General features: G+C 45.9%; 1 protein-coding gene across 2 annotated transcripts in view; it reads left to right on the top strand.

The window, feature by feature from the left end:
- Positions 1-19,804, top strand: part of Bmerb1 (bMERB domain containing 1) — a 123,955-nt gene extending 104,151 nt beyond the window's left edge. The window contains exons 3-6 of one of the 2 annotated variants that reach the window (XM_051167730.1): positions 875-948; positions 15,583-15,697; positions 16,728-16,810; positions 18,526-19,804. In XM_051167730.1, coding sequence (XP_051023687.1) covers positions 875-948; positions 15,583-15,697; positions 16,728-16,810; positions 18,526-18,716 — 463 coding nt within the window. In that variant the 3' untranslated portion in view covers positions 18,717-19,804. The remainder of the gene's footprint in view (positions 1-874; positions 949-15,582; positions 15,698-16,727; positions 16,811-18,525) is intronic. The other variant, XM_051167731.1, reaches the window with a different exon arrangement.
- The last annotated feature ends 1,666 nt before the right edge of the window (positions 19,805-21,470 follow it).

The following is a 21,470-nucleotide window of genomic DNA, read 5'->3' as shown; positions in this document are numbered from 1 at the left end:
CTGCAAGAATCAATACTAAACTAGAGCACTGGTATTACAACTCCTTTTGTGTCTAGAAGCATCTAAACCTGGAAGTGGATGATTCAGTCTACACGTCTAAGCCCCTAGGTATGAATGGTACAAAACCCAGACCCCAAGAGGTGACAAAATTGGAGTTATGTCTAAGGGCAGTGGGAGAGAAAGCAAGAAACAGAGAGACAGACTGAGAGGAAAGACAGAGAAGACAAATAGCATCAGAGAGAGTACACACCCTCTCTTCCTTCATCCTCTTCCCCTGTCCTCACCTACAGCTGACTGGATGCTGCCTACGGAGGACGGGGCTTCCCCACACCCACCATTCAGGCACTCACAACCCAATCTTTGGAAGCATAGTCACAGACTGTTATGGTTTAAATGCGAACTATCCTTAATGTCAGACTTATATGGTTGAGACACAGACCCCAGCTGGTGGCGCTGTTGTGGAAAGTTATCTGGGATTTTTTGGGATGTGGGGGCCTGGCTAGCTGTGGCGGTAGGACTAGAGGGTTCTACATGCCAGCTTCCTGCCCAAGTGCTACTTCCTGGTCTGGACTGTGTAAAAGCACCTGCTTAGACTCCCATGGCTACAGAGCTACCTGCCTTCCTTCTAGTTTCCACAGAACTGCGAGTCTAAACAACTCCTTCTCTCCCCTAAGTGACTTCTTTGTCAGGTATTCTCTCACAACAAGGAGGAAAGTGATGACTACCCACACTTTCACTGGTCACCCAGGCAGGGTCCCGCTTAATCAGTCAGTACAGCCATTTGACGGCAGCACCCACTCTCACAAGTCCCCTGTGTTTAAACCAGGCTAATGCTGAGGTGTGTAACTCATTGTGTGGTGTCCTGTCCCCACAGGATGGATGACATTCAGCTCTGCAAGGACATCATGGACCTAAAGCAGGAGCTGCAGAACTTGGTTGCCATCCCAGGTAACACGTGTGACTACATCCTCTGTTAGCCACTGTTCAGGACTCCTCACCTGCCCTCTGTACCTCTGGGATTGGGAAGAGAGAGGTTGTTTCTTTCCCTAATGAGGAAGCAGAGGCTCCAGAATTTAAAGCCAAGTTCATGCAGGGTGGGGTGGGCCACACCTAAGCACTTGGGAGGCCGATACAGGAAAATGGCCTACACATTCTAAACCAGCCTGGGCTACAGACTGAGACCGTACCTCAAACAAAGCACAAGGTGAGCACAAGTTTGTGTCAGGCAGGGCCACCTTTGACCTTCAGCAAGCCACTTCATTGTTCCGAGATTTGATTTTCCTTTCTCTGAAAAATGGAAGAGTAATGCACCTAACATCACTCTCATGAGGGACTGAGGGGAACAGTTCAGTGGCAGAGCACTTTCTTAGTATGTGCAGGGACCCCAGCACTGCGTAAGTATGATCAATCTTCCCAAATCTAAATATCTGTGAGGTAAATGCGCATTTAAGGTCAAGCATCACTATGGCTCAGAGTCCATTATTGCCATTTTTTTTTTTTATCATGTGTGGAAACAAGGAGAGTAGAGCAATTACAGGCTGTAATATTGGAGCCAAACCTCTATCTATCAATTATCAATGGTACTGATTATCTGATTCCTTTCCCCTTAGGTGACTTCTCTTCCCAAATACCCTGAGTTAAGCATCCCATGGCCTTCTTATCAAAGAACTCACCAATTGAGTGTCTGTGGTATTAGTCAGTTCTCTGGAGGAGCAGACCCATAAAATATGTATACTAGGTTGACTTGCATGATATACTGTGCAGAGGCCAACAATGGGCTCTGCACAATGGCTGAGTAGATATGAAAAAGTGAGGGTGGGGGAGGGGAAGTGAAGCCCAGGCTCTGGGCTGAAGAGGGTTAGTGTAGGGGGAAAGGTGGGAAGTGTTGAGAGGAGCCAGGACTCTGTAACAGGTACTTGTGATGTTGGGAGAAGCTGGCTGCCAGCATCTACTTTTATGTGTTAATAGGCTTCTCAGTCAGCCATTTGTCTGAGTTTCTTTGGGACCATGACATCCAGCCTTTTGTTGATAATAAGAGGTGACGTAATCTCTTCTGTAACTGCTTCTTAGCTGAAATTAAGGTGCTGTTGTCAGGGCCCAGGAAAGATGGAATGAGAGGAAGGGAAAGAGGAGTGCAGGCTGGGAGACATCTGCTTTGTTCACCTTCCAGGTTCTGCAAGACCATCTTGGGCTGGGCACTGCGGGAAGTTTTAAAGCAGTCTGCATGCAATTCACTGGATACAGACTAGAGAAAGAAGGCCAAGTTAAGGAGTTTAGTGGAAATTTTCCTCTTGAGGGTACATTTGAAACTGTGGTCATGGTAATTGGAGGTGAGGGGAGTCCCAAGACAGAGAGGAGGAAGGAGGAAGGGTTAGGGGAAAGACAGAGCATGAGGGAGAGAGAGAGAGAGAGAGACAGAGAGAGAGAGACAGAGAGAGAGACAGAGACACAGACACACAGAAGAGAGAGACAGAGACACAGAGACAGAGACAGACAGAGACTGAAAGAGACAGAGAGACTGAGACAGAGAGACAGAGAGAGAGAGACAGAGAGAGAGAGAGAGAGAGAGAGAGAGAGAGAGAGAGAGAGAGAGAGAGGTGGGGAAACTAATAAGGAGTACTTATCTGGAGTCCATTTGACCTGTGACAGGTAGATCCAAGCCTGGTGACTTCCAGAAGCTTACAATAATTTTTTTAAGCTTACAAAAAGAGATAAAAGTTTTAGGTATGTTAACATTACCACTGTTTGCAATCTGTACTGAAATCCACATTGTAGAAAAAGCAGTACACTCACATCTTTGAATCATAGTAGAAGCTTAAGGACCCTACCCAAAAATGATTCTGGGTTAAAAGCATGAACATTCTTTTCTGCTCAGATGGCTGGATATGTGGACTGGAGAGGGATGTTTTCAACAAATGAGAAGCGCTTTAGTCAGTGCTTTACCAGGGCTAGATCAATAGCTTATCAGAGCTCCATTGATTAATGTTAAAACATTTGAAGTCTTTTTTTTTTTTTTTTTTTTTTTTTGAGACAGGGTTTCTCTGTGTAGCCTTGACTGTCCTGGATTTGCTTTGTAGACCAGGCTGGCCTCGAACTCACAGAGATTGTTGTGCCCGCTTCTGGAGAACCCCAAAAATCACCAGGAAGGATCTTTATTTACAGCTCAAGCTGAGCTGTGACCATCACCAATGCAGTGGTATCTGGAGGCAACCCCGTGCTCTGGTCTGAGGATATTTTATAGGTCTCCTTTCTCCCCAACACCCCTGAAGCAGGGGCTCCCAACATGGCAGCCGCTTGTTGGTTAGGATACAGAAGGGGGTCCTGCGGTTCAAAGTGATAGGTTATGGGAGGATGCCCAAACCATAATAGCTCTGACCTTCTTTGTTCTGTCTCTGGGAGAGTCCTTGGCAACCTTATCTCCTGTGGTGGAAGGGAACATGGCTACATGACTGAGGCTCTATCTCCGGTGAACCTCTATCTCTGGTGGGCTTGAAGGAATGTGGCAGGGTCAGCCCTCCCTGCAGCTGTGCCCAGGCCTTTAAGCCTACTTCTTAAAACTTTGCCTCAGTTACCCTGAGATATGGATTTTAACTCCTTTTAGTCTCTCATTATCAACCTGCCTCTGCCTCCCAGGTGCTGGGATTCTAGAGGCATGTGCCGCCGCCACCTGGCTTTGAAGTCTTAATATAAAAATAGCCTAAAGGAAAAAAGAAATCTAAAACATTTCTCAATAATCACTTCCTTAGGCCCTTACAGTTTGTATTTACATTGCAGGGTTTTCTCCGATCCCACTAGCAGTGCAATAGTAAAGACACAGAGACTTTTATATAGTTGAAAGCTTTAGGCCTTTTGCTGGGCAGACTCTCAGCCTAACCTCCCGACCTGCATCCCCACCATGTGGCTAGTTCTTACCTACCTGCCCTGCTCTGGTCTCCCTTCTGCTTTCTTCCATGTCGGCTTCAATTCCCACTCCCTGCTTGCATCCCTCCTACGTCCCCACCTGCCAGGAAGTTCCGCTTCCTTACTTCCTGCCCCAGATAGTGATTGACAGCTCTTTATTATAACCAATCAGCAGTACGACAATGCCTGGTTCCTTTCTTTGGTTGCCAAAGGCATTGAGGGCTGCCTGACCTTCATCTTTTGGGCAGGTGTGGAAGGACAGGCATTTACAAATAGAAACCCAGTGATGGACCATCGAAATGACAGTGGCAAAATCCTGCCAGCATTTAGCTCTCTGTGGCACAGAATTAACAACTGAAAATACAGGGGCACACCTGTATACAATGTGAAGACATTTACACACCTTAAAATTACTTTTATTGACCTTCACAAACTTACATAAACAACAAAACTTTTCTTTTTCCATTTAATCATTTACCGTGAGCTTACTGAGAACAAGTCATCCCTGGTTCCTTTAAATAAAGGAATAGTAAAACTTTACATTGAAACTATTTTTTTGTGAGTTTATCTCTTTCAGTGTGAAACCTGCCAGCAAGAGTCCTAGAAATCAAGCTCTAGAAAATGGGACCTGATTTTACATATGAAATGAACTGCAGCCTTGTGGGGAGGAGCTGGATTCTTGCCCTGACAAACCGACAGGAAGTAGTTTAACAACAAATGGCCTCAGTATCAATTAAAATGTCAGAGACTTACCGGCTACCTAGACTGTTACCTACCTAGATATTGATTCAGTGGTCTCACGGCTTCCTTAGCAGACAGAGGTCATGGGTCTTGAGCTGTCACAGAGCACAGCATTACCTCTTCTGCTTCTGCACAGGGCAGCATTAACTTTCAGCTGACAGAGCCAGAAGGTTTGAAGGATTCTCCTGTGTTGAAGGAACTTAGAAACACGGACCTACTTCCACAAGGCAGAGTCGAGCAGTTAAGTCAAGAATGTCCACAGTTTGGGGCAGTTCTTTTGCCCAATGGTCAGCATTACCACAGTCCAGTTGGAGTCATTGTTATAGCAAAATCACTCAGTGTAATACCAACATCACCCAGATCATAAGACCCCCTGCCCAAAAAAGACCACCAGAACTCAATACCGATGCAACACACAAGGGACCTGTATTACGGGCTCAGAGCTTCGGACCACACAGCAGGATAGGAGAGTGACCCCGAGCTTCAAGGGTAATGGGCTTATAAAGAGAGGCGGGGGGGGGGGGTGGGGGGGTCGCAGGAATGTTGATCTTTAGGCAGATTGGGTGGAGGCTGGATCTTCAGGGAAGTTGTGGGTCACAGGAATGTTGACCTTCGACCTTCGGGCAGGTTGGGTGGAGGGGAAGTCTTTTTATCTCAGAGGAACACTGGGAGCTAATTGAATGTAATTGCTCAGGTGCAGTTTCTGGGGACGGCTGGCAGGTGTCATTCCCAGAACGCAGGGAGAAGGGTCACCTAGGGGACAAGTTCTCATATAGACCATCATTAATTGCAGAATATACATTACATATAGAATATGGCATTGATTTTGCCCTTACATCATCACGCCCCATCATCTTCGTTGAAGATCTGAGGGTTGGTTCTAAGAGCTGTGTAGCTAGTCTTTTGCTAGTCTGTGGGTTTGTCTTTCTTTCACTCTTCTCCACCCCTTTTCTTCTACCCTTTCAACACCCTAACACTGGATGGGAGAGGGAAAAAAAGGATAGAGAGGAAAGGAAAGAGCTCCCTAAATAAAGTCAGGGGTCAGAAAGGGGTCAAGTTCCTTGGGGATCTTTGCTCTCAGGATATTTAATTTCTTCCTGTTACTGTTTCTTCTTTGTGCGTAACTACTTAACAAACCATGACCAGCAACAAGCAACAGCTCACCACCTCTGTTAGGGCTGCCTCTAGCATTTATATACCCTCTGAAAAAGTTCCTAGAATTCAAAACATCACACAATCGTACAAACTATTTGTGGCTGGCAAAATCATGGCCCTACTAGAGCATGAGGCAAATCATAGTCAGCTGCTGTGGACAATCTAATATAGTCCCATATCCCACACCTGGTTTTATATTTATTAATTAAAGCGATGATAGATAGAAGGTACTAGGCAGCAGATATTATGTTATGCAGGGTTTATTAAATGAGCATGGGGGGAGAAGGAAAGAGGGGAGGGGCATCCCAGAGAGAGAGAGAGAGAGAGAGAGAGGGGGGGGGGGGGGGGGGGGAGAGGAGAGGGACAGGGACAGGGAGACAGAAAGTAAGAGAGTAGAGGAGGAGAGAAGTAAGAGAGGATAGAGAGAGAGGTTAGAGAGAGTATTAAAGAGTGAGCCATGTAGAGGTTTGTCCTTTTATATAGCCCTGGGTAGGGCCACACCCCAGTGGCAGGTAGGCAATGACATCACAGGTTGGCGGACTGAAATGGAATACTAACATTCCTATCTTTTTCTATAATTAAAAAATGAAGAATGTTGGATTGTTTTTATATAAGGTAAGTTAAAGTATATAAGTGTAGGTAATGGAGAAAAGAGAGAAAAAACAATAGCAATAAAATGTCCAGATTATATGATGAAGAGGAAGGAAAAGCTCTGCCCTGAACCTTTAAGGTAGAAGACAGGCTATGTCAGCCATGTCCTGCAGCAGATAGGGACCAAGGAGTACTGAGAGAACCTGGAGCTGTTTGTCCCGGGGCCTGGAGCACAGCATTTCAGCCTTTTGTAAATGGATAAGGGGTGAAGTAATCATCTTAACTACTTCCTGCTGACAGTAGGGCAGTGATAGGGGGTTTAAAAGGCTGAAATGTTGGCCAGGTTCCGGAAGAACAGGCTGTTGATTTGCTGTCCAGGATCTGAGAACATCTGCAACTGGGAAGGGCAATGCAGGTCCAGCTGGCACGATTTTTGAGGTTGCATGGGAGCACTTGTGGGTAGCTGCTTTGACGATGTCCCAGAAGCAAGAGGTCTGGCAGGATACGGAACATACATGTGGGCAGAAGACAAAGTTAGTGGGTTAGGGAGAAAATTCCCTATAGGTGTACATTTGAAACTCTTGGGAGGACAAAGATAAAAAGCTTGAGACAATGCTGACAATGGCATGAAAGCTTTGGGAGAGCAAAGAAAAGTTTTTTGTTTGTTTTTTTTTAAAGATTTATTTATTTATTATTATGTATACAATGCTCTGCCTGCATGTGCACCTGCAGGCCAGAAGAGGGTATCAGATCACATCATAGATGGTTGTGAGCCACCATGTGGTTGCTGGGAATTGAACTCAGGACCTCTGGAAGAGCAATCAGTGCTCTTAACCGCTGAGCCATCTCTCCAGCCCCTGAAAAGTTTTGAATATGGGAACTTCCTTCCATTTTACCCGATTGTTGGCAATAATTAAAAGGCTTTAGTTTTTGATCTGTCCAAGTTTCGCTGCAGAGGCATGTAAACTTAGCAGCCCTTAATGTGGGCATAGGGATTTGAAATTCTCAGAAGGCATCCCAGAGGAGCCTGGAGAAGTGGCAAGTGGACTGGTCCTCATGGGGAGAGTAGAAGTCAGTGACCTGTCAGGGCATCTCCTGAGCAAGGTTTAACTTGATGAAATTGGTACAAGTGTTCCAGCAGCTCGTCAGTATTGGACAGAGACCAAGGGCGTGGCCAGAGAGTAGACATGGTTACCTAGTGCTGGGGTTTTGAACGAATGTGGGGGGGAATGAACAGTGCTGGTAGAGGGAGATCTCACCCAAGGGAGACGGCCCTAGATGAAGGGTTTGTGTGTAGGCTGGTAAGAATGACAAGGAGCATTTACATCAACCAGAAGAGAAGACTCAGCAATCAGTAGGTGTTGGGAGTAAGAATGTAGCACTAGTTAGGGAGTGCCAAAGCCAGGGAAAAGGGACGAATCCCACCCTTAGAGACAGGAGGCAGGTGAGAAACTCAGGCTGTTGATTGACAGTACTTATCTTGATGCCATTTGACCTGAGATGGATTTTTTCGTAGCTTACAAGAATCCTTGTTAGTTCATAAAGGGGGATAAATTTTGGACATGTTAGCATCATCCTTGTTGGAAATCTGCAGTGAAATATACATTGTTAGACATGAACACATTGTAGGAAAAGGCAGTAGACGTACAGTATAGCAGAGGCTGGGAAAAGAACTTTGTGTTAAAAGCACAAATACTCTGAGGTGAGCTTAGGCAGAGCCTTTTTGGCCTCTGCAGAGCAGTAACATGAAGACAGACATCTCCTGTAGAGCAGAAGGCAAGAGCTCACTTTAGCATCCGCACACATCATGAAAGAGGGACTTTCCAGAAGATTGGATGCATATAATTTTAGCACAATGAGACTTCTTTTGTTTGTTTGTTTGTTTTTCAAGACAGGGTTTCTCTATGTTATCTTGACTATCCTAGACTCACTTTGTAGGCCAGGCTGGCCTGGAACTCACAGCGATCCTGCCTCTGCCTCCCGAGTGCTAGGATTAAAGTCATGCACCACCATTCCGGTTCCATAAGACATTTTAGGAAAAAGACAAAGGAAATTTAAAAATTTGGAACTGTGATAGAATCATAGAGTGGAATGCTTTTTATAGTTAGATTAATAAATGAGAGCTCCATTGATCGGTGTTAACACTCTGAACAGTTAATACAATAATAGCATAACAACAGGATAAATAAAACATCTTTTTAGACATTTAACCTTCATAACTTGCATTTACCAACTTAAAACACACTCTTGGACCTTCTAAGCTTTTAACTTGCATTTACCAACCTGAAACACTCTCCTGGGCCTTCTAGTATTCCTAAAACACTTTCTTACACCTTCTAACATTTATAACTTGCATGCAGACCTTTTAACATTTTTAACTTGCATTTGTCAACCTGAAACACTTTCTTAGACCTTCTGGCATTCATAAAATACCTTCTAGACCTTTTAATGCTCATAAACGTCTTTTTGGAAGCTTTAGGATATCGGTGAAATTGCTGTAAGTAGTCACTGTCCTTAGCTAAAAGAATGATAAGGTAGACTGTATCTAGACCTGACAGTTAAAGTTTGGTCTCCTGTATATGAAGAGAACTGAGAAGGTCTGTGAGTAAGACCTTTTAAATAAGAGATCTAGTATCTAGTAGTCGTAACTAATGAATTAACTAATGAACTAACATGGCAGATTACTTTGGGCTAAAGAGATCATTGTCTGTTTTCTAGCTATCAAGCCAACATCAGCTTAGCCCTCAATGTGATCAGAGACCTGAGAAGGATAAATTGTAACCTAAAGGAATCTATGTATTAATAAAAATGACAGAGATGACTAGTTAGTCAGATCCCAGTAAATAGACAGTGTCCCAGTTGTCCTCTGTGACAGCATGGCACCGTGGGCAGAGACAGTCTTGCATCAGGCAGGGAGGACGAGACGTTGTTTTTGTGGACAGTGAACATGGAAGAGACTGACCTCACCTTGTGTTCAGCAACTCGAGACAATAACTCTTCGGGTGTCCAGTTTGTCCACAGTTAGGCAGACATTGGGAGCAGTTTTGCTCTGTGGCCAGAAATCACAATCCAAGTCTTCTGAGCCCTTGGGAGCTACTGTTATAATCTGGAAATCTCTGTTTTTATAATAAATTTACACAGGTTAAACGCCATATTCAGCAGATTTCTGACAAGTTTGACGGTTAGCTAGCATATTTGAGTTAAGTGTTCTTTATATTTAATAATCTGTAATTAATTACATTGTTTTTTTTTAGCATGACTAAAATACATCTTTGAACATGTTAAAGGACTTGATCATTTTTAAGACCTGAATTAAAGCTAGGAGTTTAGGTTTTTATCTCTGTTAAGTTAGAGCCTGAGAAACATGGACACAGTCCATAAAAGAGAACAGAAGTTTTTGTATGACCAATAATACCACATTTAGAATTTTAGGCTAGCCATGTCTTTTTTTTTTTTTTTTTTTGGTTTTTCGAGACAGGGTTTCTCTGTGTAGCCTTGGCCATCCTGGACTCACTTTGTAGACCAGGCTGGCCTCGAACTCACAGCAATCCGCCTGCCTCTGCCTGGCTAGTCATGTCTTAAGGCAGTGATTTTAGACTTTGAGAATGAAGGTACAGCATAACAAGCAAGTTTTAGCATTGTAAACAAATGAACATTAACACAGCAGAACATTATACACGATCAGTTGACCAGGAAGCTTGCAGGAGCCCTGTGGGAGAAACAGCATTTATCTTTTTAATTTGAATATACCTTTATAACCTTGAAATAAGAAATAAACATTTAGAACCAGGGTACAAAAAATGTTGTTTTGTTTTTTAATCTAAAAGGGAATAAACAGAGTTTAACTTGTAAATAGTCTAAACGTCACACCCAATAAACAATTGTATACCCAATTAATAATCTTACGATTTTTTTTGAGCAGAAAAAGAAATCAGAGACATTTTTTTTTTCCGATACAGGGTTTCTCTGTGTAGCACTGGCTGTGCTGGACTCACTTTGTAGACCAGGCTGGCCTCGAACTCACAGCGATCCACCTGCCTCTGCCTCCCAAGTGCTGGGATTAAAGGCATGTGCCTTTTTATTTATTTTTTTTTTTAAATATTTATTTATTTATACAGTATTCTGCCTGCATGAGTGCCTGCAGCCAGAAGAGGGCACCAGAGAATTGCCGGGAGTGGTGGCGCACGCCTTTAATCCCAGCACTCGGGAAGCAGAGGCAGGCACATTGACCTCAGTTCGAGGCCAGCCTGGTCTACAAAGGGAGTCCAGGACAGCCAAGGCTACACAGAGAAACCCTGTCTCGAAAAACCAAAAACCAACCAACCAACAAACAAACAAACAACAACAACAAAAAAGAGTTGGAAAATAGTTTTAGAGAAAGCAAAGCTGAGTCCAGGTCCGGAGGTCTGGAACCAGTCACTGCGTATAGGTGATTGACCCTGTCTCTGAGCGTGAGCATCATTTGTGAACCTCTGGCATACCTGTGGTGAGGAGGGGGAGGGAACCAGAGCAGTGGGGGGAAGCGGGCAGCATCATGTGAACAGGCCATGTGTAAGAATATTTCAAATGGAAGAGAACAGGCAGTCCTCTAGCACCCCAGAAATGGTCTGGGTCGCTTTGGAACAGCACAATTGTACAAGCTGGTCATGAAGCAGGAAGTGGCTGTAGCAGGTGCATCTGGCCGCCCCAGCACACCCCATGGGGTGTAATCTCTTTTCCTACCCCCTCTGAACCATGCAATGTAGCAGTGCAGCAGTGTCTTTTTTTTTTAACCTGGGTAGGCTTAGATCCTAGAGTATTCCCGTGCGCAGGCAGTAGGGACAGGAAGCCCAGTTCCTGAGTGTTCTAGGGGCCCCAGTGAGGGCGGGGGGGGGGGGGGGGGGGCGGTGTTGCAGGCACTTGGGAACCTAGACAAAGAGAGCATCTGTTTCCCTCAGTGGCAGTCTTGAAAGCTGGTCCGGAAGGCTTCTCCACAGGTGGCCTGGAGCCTGCTGCTTGGTTTGTGTGAGGCAGCCGGAAACTGAGTGCTTAGAGAAATTTGTTATGGACAGTAAAGGGAGATGGGATTCCACTGTGAAGACTGCAGAGTGGACCTCTAGGTTAGGTATCTGAGTCACATGGCACCAATGTTATGATTAATAAAAAGAAAATAAGATGATAAGATGCCAGGCAGCAGATATTTATTATATGAGGTTTATTAAGTGAGCATGAGGGGAGAAGGAAAGAGGGAGGGGTACCCCAGAGAGAGAGAAGAAGAGGGAGGGAGAGAGACAGAAGGAGGGAGAGAGGGTAGAGCAGGTAGGGGGGAAGAGACGGAGACAGAAAGGGAGAGAGAGAGAGAGAGAGAGAGACAGAGAGAGAGAGAAAGAGAGAGAGAGAAGGATGGAGGGAGGGAGGGAAGGGGAGGAAGGGAGAGAGAGAACACACACGTGGAGGTCTGGGCCACGCCCCCATGCCAGGTAAGTGATGACATCACTGGCAGATGGATTGAAACAGAATCCTAACACCCATGACTCCGTGACAGTCCATGGGTGCAGGTGCTCCCTTGGAGAATAAGGCAGGGAAGACTCTGTAGTGCAAAGTGTAGTCTAGGGAATCACACCTGGGCCCCACTCACAGAAGCCATGCACCAGTGGGTGATGGTCAGTGACCAAGGGCTACAGATCATCCATGCTTGCCACACAGAGGTAGCTGGTGGCATTTGCATCAACAAGAAAGCTTTCCCTTCCCTTCTGGGCAGCCACGTTTGGCCATGCAGGGGCTGAAAATATCCCTGGAAACGTAATATCCCCCCTGAAAGTTTCACTGACCTTTTTCTCGTCAGGATCCTGGATCCCTGCAGGACATAACAACTGTTTACTTAATGTTTGTGTTGTGTTCCATGTTACAGGTGACCTGGAAGTGATTTAACATACACACGGCCCTATCTTTTATTGGCTGGTTTTGTGTCAATTTGACATAAGTTAGAGTCATCAGAGAGGAAGGAGCCTCTGTAGAGGAAATGCCTCCATAAGACCCAACTATAAGGCAATTTCTCAATTAGTGATCCATGGGGGAGGGCCCAGCCCATTGTGGGTGGGGCCATTCCTGAGCTGGTGGTCCTGGGTTCTATAAGAAAGCAGGCTGAGCAAGCCATGCTGAGCAAGCCAGTAAGCTGCACTCCTCCATGGCCTCCGCATCAGCTCCTGCCTCCAGGTTCCTGCCCTGTTTGATTTTTTCCCCTGACTTCCTTTTGTGATGAACAGCGATGTGAAAGTGTAACCCTAATAAGCTCTTTCTTCCCCAACATGCTTTTTGGTCATAGTGTTTTGTCATAGCAACAAACTCTAACTAAGACATATGTAAATATTGTGTGTGAGTGCACACATCTATGTGTCTGATCTCCAGGAATACTCTTAGTTGCCCATTAATTGAAACCAAAGGATATCTTATCTTCAGCACTTACCAGCACTGAGATTATAAGTGGGTACAGCTATGCCTTTCTTTCTTTCTTTCTTTCTTTCTTTCTTTCTTTCTTTCTTTCTTTCTTTCTGTGAGTCCTGGGAATTGAACTCAAGTCCTCAGGCTCAAAAGGCAAACAGTTTATCAACTGAGCCATATCTCAGACCCAATATCATGACTTTTCCAAACTGTTTCCTCACCTGTAAAGTACAGAGAAGAAGGCCCACAGTGCAGTCATATGAGCAAAACAAAATACTAACAGATCTGAATACATGTCCACAGGCCACACTAGATTACAGTTTAGCCTCAAGGGCCCCAAAGCATGACCCCAGCTTCTGTTGGCACAGGAAGTGGGAGGGACATTGCATTTATTGTATACTTACTGCTCACCCTATCAGATGTCTCTGTGACAACCCTTGGAGCTTGGCCTTGGAGGGAACTCAGAAAACAATGATGACCCAGCAGGGGTCCAAAGGTAAGAGGTGGCCAAGGACTCAGGTTGGAGGGGACAGTGGGGATCTGTTCCGTGTTGAGGACTATGGGTTCATCTGCTAATGACAGCCTTGTTGCAGATAGGAGGGAGGAAGGAAGAAGGAAAGAAGGAAGAAAGGAAGGAAGGAAGGAAGGGAAAGAGGGGGAGAGAGAGAGAAAGACAGAGAGAGTGGGGGGAGGGGGAGGAGAGAGAGGAAGATGAGAACTAAGAACTAAGAAAATCTTGAAACCACTGTGGGCTCCCTCTATCCAGATCTCTCCAGATCAAAACAAGCAGCAGCTTGTCCATCCGCTGTCTAGGGATGGGCACTGACGAGTTGTCTGAGATCTGGAAATAGGACTAGAGGTGAGAATGTCCCTCCGTGCCCATGGAGGTCTGCTTGCAGGAGGCTCTGCAGATAAAACAAAAACAAATCCACACAAAAACTCCCTAAAATTGTATTTAGTGTGATTCGTTGTTTTGTTTTGTTTTGTTTTGTTTGTTTCTGACCCAGGCTGACTTCGAGCTCATGATCTTTGATTTTCTGTTTCAACTTTCCAAGTGCTGGCATTACAGCTGTGGGCAGCATCCCAGCTGCAGCCCATTTTATACAAGCCCATTCCATAAGATGGCATAGGGTTGGGGAGATGGCCAAGTTGGTAAAGCATGAGGACGTGCATTAATCTCTAGAACACGTGCGTGCATGCACACCCACGCGCGCGCACACACACACACAGGCATACACACACACACACACACACACACACGCACGCACGCACACACGCACGCACGCGCGCGCACACACACACACACACACACACACATCAGGCATTGTAACTTGTACATGTGATCTCAGTGCTAAGGTGGCAGACACAAGAAAAAACCCCTGTCTAAAAATAAAAATGGGGGCTGGGGAGATGGCTGTTGATGGTTAAGAGCACTTACCGTTTTTTCCAGAGGATCTGGATTCAGTACCCAAACCCACATAGAGCAGCTCACAGCTGCCTATAGCTCCAGCTCCAGGGCATCAGAGGCCTTCTTCTGGCCTCTGCAGATACCTGCGGGCACGTGGCATACACACATACTCAGGCACACACACAAACACATTTAAAAAAAAAAAGCCGGGCATGGTGGTGTGTGCTTTTAATCTCAGCACTTAGGAGGCAGAAGCAGGTGGATATCTGTGAGTTCGAGGCCAGCCTGGTCTCCATAATGAGTTCCAGGACAGCCAGGGACATATAGAAAGCCCTGTCTCTAAAATAAATATCCCCCCCCCCAAAAAAAAACAACCCTCCAAAACAGAAACAAAGCCAACAGAGCACAAATGGTAGATGGAACCCGAGGAACAACACCTGTCCTAGTTAGCATTACTATTGCTGTGATGAGGCGCTGTGAGCAGAGAAGCTTCTGGAAGAAAGGAGTTATTTGGCTTATACTTCTATATCATTGTTCATCACTGAGGGAAGTCACAACAGGAAGTCAAACAGGGCAGAAGCCTGGAGCTGATGCCGAGGCCATGGAGAGGGAGCTGCTTACTGCCTTGCTCCTCATGGCTTGCTCAGCCTGCTTTTTTTTTTTTTTTTTTTTCTTTTCTTTTTTTTGGTTTTTCGAGACAGGGTTTCTCTGTGTAGCCTTGGCCATCCTGGACTCACTTTGTAGACCAGGCTGGCCTTGAACTCACAGTGATCCGCCTGCCTCTGCCTCCCGAGTGCTGGGATTAAAGGCGTGCGCCACCACGCCCGGCTTTCAGCCTGCTTTTTTATAGAACCCAGGACCACCAGCCCAGGCATGGCCCCCACCCACATTGGGCTATGTTTTCCCCCCATCAATCACTCCAGGATGGCCTACAGACCAGTCTTAGGTGGGCATTTTCTTAAGTTCGGTTCCCTGCTCTCTGGTGACTTTTGTTTTTTTATCAAGTTAACATAAAACTATCCAGCACAACACTCAGTGTTGGCCACTAGCTTTCACCTGCACGTGCACACATGGATGAGCACACAGACACATATGTGTGCCCATTTACATGTATCAAGAAACATTCAAGAGGTCGTGTTGCCTCTTCAAGTTCACACAGTGAATGCGGTAGTGCAGTCACATGCCCGACCCGCTCCCTTCAGACTCAGTGTTTCCACTACTTACACTGCCTGTTTTGTTCCATCTTGAGAAAGGGTCTCACATGCCTCAGGCTTAGCTTCAAACTCACTCTCCTGCCTCAACCTCCTGAGTGCTGGCATTGCAGACATGCACCACCACAACTGCCCCCACTGTTTTCTCCCTTTCAGAAAAAGAAAAAACCAAGCTGCAGAAACAGAGGGAGGATGAGTTAATCCAGAAGATCCACAGACTGGTACAGAAGAGAGACTTCCTGGTGGATGATGCTGAGGTGGAACGGTTAAGGTGGGCCCTGGGCCATCAGATCCCAAGCTTCTACTCCCTGCACCACTCACAAGCCACTGTCTGGCCCTAGGACTGATGGTCTTGCCTAACAGGCATGGCCTCTGCCACCGTTGCTCCCCAGATGCCAAATCCTTCTGATCTCAGAACCCATTTCATATTCAAGAGAAAAACCATTTCATCCTCCAAAATCTTGCAGAGTCCTGTGTATCTTAGGTGATTGTCAGTTGGGCAGGTGTGCAGGAAGGAATAGATAGAGGGTGAAGTGCCCTATACACTGGATACATCAAAGCAACTCTCAAAACTCCGGTCAAAGCCCTGCCCCATGACAGTTTCTCCCACGTTCCCAGGTTTGTTGCTTTCCTCCTCTTTCCTTCCCCTCTTGCAGGTTCCTGTCTGATTGTACCTGCCCGTCCTAGCCTGGGGCACCCCTGGCTCTGGAGCTGTACAACTAAATAGAGGCCCACAAAGATGCCAGGCCTTGGGTGCAGCTTTGTGTCTTGGATATATTCATCCAGGACAAAGCCTTTGGAGTCTCTATCCATGTAGGAGGCAACTTCTTCTTCATCTGTGTTCTCTGAGGACTTCACCAGAGTCAGTTTGGTTTCACAAAACCTATTTTATTCCTGGCAACCTTGAAGGCAGAGGTGACTTTCTCTCTGAGATGGACCCTGAATCTTGTGGGAATCCGGGTGTTCTGGGTTAGCTTGAAGGCACAGGAAGGTTCCCAGTTTACTGAACCCTAGGACGGTGCCTGGGGACTAGAATGTCCTTGCTTCTGCCTTGAGGTGTCACTCTAGCTCTGGGCCAGCATTTATACAGTGGTGTCTGCCTTCATTAGATAGAGAGCTCACGCATCGGAATGATACACCATATATAGAGGTCACACAGTAACATCCAAGCTGCTCACAAAGCTCAACATGTATCTTCTTACACTTAGCCTCCTCTTTGGGCCCATTGGCATTTTCTTTATTTCTTTATTCTTTATTTTGACTTTATTTCCCCCTTCTTTTCTATATATCTATCTTCCCAGGGAACAGGAAGAAGACAAGGAAATGGCTGATTTCCTGAGGATCAAGTTAAAACCTCTAGACAAAGTAACCAAGTCTTCAGCCAGTGAGTTCCTGCATGGTTTCCCCTCTTTTCCTATGACAGACAGAAGATTTCAAACAAGTAAAAGGCAGGAGGGCATAGGGCATGCTGTATAGACACAGCTTGAGCATGGGATGGCAGCAGGTAGGGGAGGCTCATGGGTCTGCAGCTCATGCCGTTGCCCAGACCCTGCCTCAACATGCTCCATGTTTAATGTTTTGCTACAAGAGTCTTGAAATTCTTAGTAATTTTGGTACAGGAGCCAGTGCTGTCATTTTCTAAAGCGTAAGTGGCTGGTCCTGCCAGCAGCTGGCTTTCCACAGTCCCAAGTGATGTCTTTCATAAAAGGAACTGGACGGCTACTGTGGCCTTCAGGAGCTCCAGCTGCTGTTAGGACTGCAATCTGGGAGAGCCAGAAACACAATTCTGAAAATAATTCTTAGCTTTATGAAACACCCGGAGCAGAAAGGGTTTTGCATGAGACAAGAATGGGAATCCCTCATGTCCACCTAGATGTTACAGGGAGCAGGGATCCTATTGTCAATGTCTCTCTTGTTTTGATGCAGTGTTTGGCAGATATTTTAACTGCTACATTAGTGAGGTCTCTTAGCTGTAAGTAGACACCCTTTGCTATTGATGGCGCACATCTTAATCCCAGTACTTGGGAGGCAGGTGGATCTCTGTGAGTTCAAGGCCAGCTTGGTCTACAGAGTAAGTTCTGGGACAGCCAGTGTTACATGCAGGGAGGGGGGGTAACATACATACATACACACACACAGACACACACACACACAGGGGTAACATACATACACACACACACATACACACACACACACATACACACACACATACACACACACACACATACATGGGGGGGGGGGGAGAGAGAGAGAGAGAGAGAGATTCCTTTAAAGACAGAACTATCTTGAGACAGTGAACTAAGCATACTGAGATTCTTAATGAGACAAGGAACAAAAACTCAAGGTGAATAGAATGAAAAAGAATAAACAGACTTGCAAAAATACTAATCTCATTAATAAGATGACACTGGAAACAATTAAATGGGTCGAATAAGTAGACACAGCTGAAAGCATGCTTCATAAAACGGTAGGCAGTCTTGAGGAAGTTATTCATTAATCTAAACAAACAGCAAGCAGTGGAAAATACAACAGCTTCTGCAAACAGAGAGGATAGAACGGCAAGGCATAACTTACATCTAATAGGTATTCTAAAGGGGACAGCCGGGCGTGGTGGCGCACACCTTTAATCCCAGCACTCCGGAGGCAGAGGCAGGCGGATCGCTGTGAGTTCGAGGCCAGCCTGGTCTACAAAGTGAGTCCAGGATGGCCAAGGCTACACAGAGAAACCCTGTCTCAAAAAAAAAAAAAAAAAAAAAAAAAAGGGGGGGGGGTGGGGGGACAAATGGAGGATGACCAGTAGGGGATTCTGAAAAGACAACATGAGGATTTCCCTAAATTGTAAGATCTGAACCCTTGGGTTGAAGTGCCTTGAACAAAATTTTCCATTTATCCTGTGCTAGGCCTGGAAGATAAAGCATAATGAGAGGAACTGACTAGGAGATAGGCTGAAGCTACACTTGGAACCTAAAGAATTAATGACAAGAGGGTCCATTCTCCACACTGCCAGGACAAGGTCTAGCCATGAGTTGGGTTTGGGTTGGACTGCCAGTAGTGTAGTCAAGGCTTTCTTCTCCTTACCTTTCTCTCTTTCTCCCTCTGCTTTTCTATTGCTGCAGGCTCCCGGGCAGAGAAGAAGGCAGAGCCCCCACCTAGCAAGCCAACAGTGGCCAAGACAGGGCTGGCACTCATCAAGGATTGCTGTGGCGCCACCCAGTGCAGCATCATGTAGCCCCTTTGTGGGGTGCCCTGGAGCCGTGGGAACCCTTCCTCCCACCCTCTTGTCCTCATAGCCCCCATTTCACAGGGGTCCAAGAGCTTTCCGAGGCAGAAGGCATTAAAGGCAAGCCCATGCCTGCTATTAGGGGCTATGGGCATGGCAGGTGGGCCCAGCCACTGCTGTACAGAGTGTAGCAATAGAGAGCCCCTCACCGTCGCATGGCCCTCCCCAGAGCATGCCCAGTCCAGGAGTCTGTCTCATCATTTATCTAGCCACCTAGAAAGTCCCTCCCTTAAAACAGTATACCTTCACTTTTATCTAGGTGTATCTAATCTACCATGCGAATGAACTGGGAAAGGGGCATAACCCCCAGGTGTGTATAGCTGTGAGTTTCAATAATCTAGCACCACGTTGGACCCATCCCCCATCCACCTTCCCAGCTTTGCTGTCAGAAACAAGTCCTGTTCCCTGTTTGTCTTCTCCCAGGGACTGCAGCCTGGAGGGATTCACACAGCCCACACACCACCTCTTAGGCTCCACTGTAATCACTTTCCTAGAGACACTGGCCTGTCTATGAAGGCTGAGCTTGTGTGTGGTATTAGGTTTACACCTCCTGCTCCCTCCCACCATGTATCTGGGCACAGTTCACACCAGGTGCGTAGTATCTGCCAGGCTCCAGGCTCTTCCTTGATTTGCCATGTCCAGCCCACAGTGGAGCAGGGTGGGAAGGTGTGGCCAAGAGCAGATCCAGTGCTTGGAGCAGGTAGCAGAGAGCTGCAAATACCAATGTCAAGGCCAGAATGGATGAGAAAAGGACCCAGAAAAGATGCCATCCCACATTCTCTTCACCCACTGAGGGCTGCTTCAAGGAGTACACGTGGAACGTCACCCTGCTGGCCCAGCACACATCTCTGTAAACAAGAATTGACAGGCAAGAGAGGAGGCCTGATCCAACTGTGTCCCATTGTCTGGTGGCGTATTTGAACCAGCCCCACAATTCCTCCTGTGTAACTTGATGTACATTTGCCATGGCCAGCCTGGCACAGCCTGTGTGACCTCTGTGCGTGTATGTGTGTTATGACTGGCCTAAGTAGTTAGCACCAGTCAAGATTTGCTGATGTGCAAACTATCCATCAGAGAAAATAAAAAGAAAAAAAAAAACCCACAGCATTTTATAAGTTCTTATCTTTTTCTTCATTACAGACATAACTCATGTACAAAGGAAATCATTTTAGGGCTGATGAGATGGCTTAAGTAGTTAAGAACACTAGCCGCTCTTCCAGAGGTCCTGAGTTCAATTCCCAGCAACCACATGGAGGCTCACAACATCTATAAAGCGATCTGAGGTCCTCTTCTGGCATACAGATGGAGCACTCATACATTTTTAAAATATCATTTAAAAAGTACAGAAAGTATATAAAATTTTTTGACATATTTCCTTAAGTTTTCTCAGACATTTCTTTTGTCATGATTTGCATCATATTAAAACTTTTTTTGTTTTTGTTTTTTTGAGACAAGGTCTCTCTGTGTTAGCCTTGGCTGTCCTGGAGTCACTTTGTAGACCAGGCTGGCCTCGAACTCACAGCGATCCACCTGCTTCTGCCTCCCGAGTGCTGGATACAGGCGTGCGCCACCACGCCCGGCTATATTAAAACATTTTATACCCAGCTTTCTTTTCAGTTATTATTATGCCACTTAGGTTCCTCCTACATCACTACAAGCTCTTTGTTAACATTAAACACCCTTCACAAATATTTATAATAGCTGCTTAGTACTCCATCTCATGGACATACTGTCATGTATTTTTAAAAAAATATCCTACATTTTATTACTAGACAAAACACACCCGCATTTTAGACATGGCCGCATCTCCAAGTTAGACATGTTGAAGTAAGTCCGTCTGGTAGGATGGACTGATGACCATGATTCAGTATAAACCATGGCCATTGTGTGAATCCTTACAGTCCCCGCTTCGCTCTCCTCCAGTGTCTTCTCTTGGAGTTGTACCAGATCTTGTTACCAGTTTTCATCCAAATCCATTGAAGAAGACATACACACACACACACACACACACACACACACACACACACACACACACACACACGTCTGGAGTGGATCTGTAGTGTTATCACAATGGCTTTGGAAGTGACTTCAGTTTCAGCTGTGGGACTTAGTATCTTGGTAGGGTGGACAGTGTGCATCAGGGCCTGCATGTGGTCTCAGGTGAGTTTCCGCTTCAGCCCAAATGCCACATCCTGACAACCTAACAGTGAAGATGCTCACTAGGGCATTTGTCAAAATACTGATCTGAGGAGACACTGTGTCCTCCTTCAGTATGCTAGAAGTAGAGTTCAGCACCCTAGAAGTAGTGAAGCCAAGCTATATGTGTGCCCTAGAACAACCACAATACATGGGCACAAAATGGGGGCTCAGCACCACAGAAACCCAGTCTGAAGTTAAGGAGTTCCCTAAGGTTTTCCCTGCCAATGCTATACATGGGCAGAGTCTCTCTTTGCTTCATCTAGTTCCTAGAAATCTTGGGCCATAGTTGGCTTCAATGCTCCCATGCCTACATCTGTCCCCAGGCATTCTCCTCTCATCTTGTAAGACACAAGTGATGGAGTTTAGGACCCCTTAACTCAGTCAGACCTCATAACCTCCATTAAGGCCACATTCTAAAGATCTAGCTGTATCACTCAGACTTTGTTGCTGATGCAAACATCTTAAAGGAGGAAGATTTGGGGTTCATGGCTTCAGAGGTATCTGTCCATGGTTGTTTAGCAGCTCCACGCACTTGAGCGGGACAGAATGGTGGTGTCAGAATGTC

This window comes from Acomys russatus, chromosome 25 (assembly GCF_903995435.1).
Source record: "Acomys russatus chromosome 25, mAcoRus1.1, whole genome shotgun sequence".
NCBI classification, from domain to species: domain Eukaryota; kingdom Metazoa; phylum Chordata; class Mammalia; order Rodentia; family Muridae; genus Acomys; species Acomys russatus.
The sequence above is the reverse complement of the archived record's forward strand: the minus strand, read 5'-3'. Positions and strand labels throughout refer to the sequence as shown.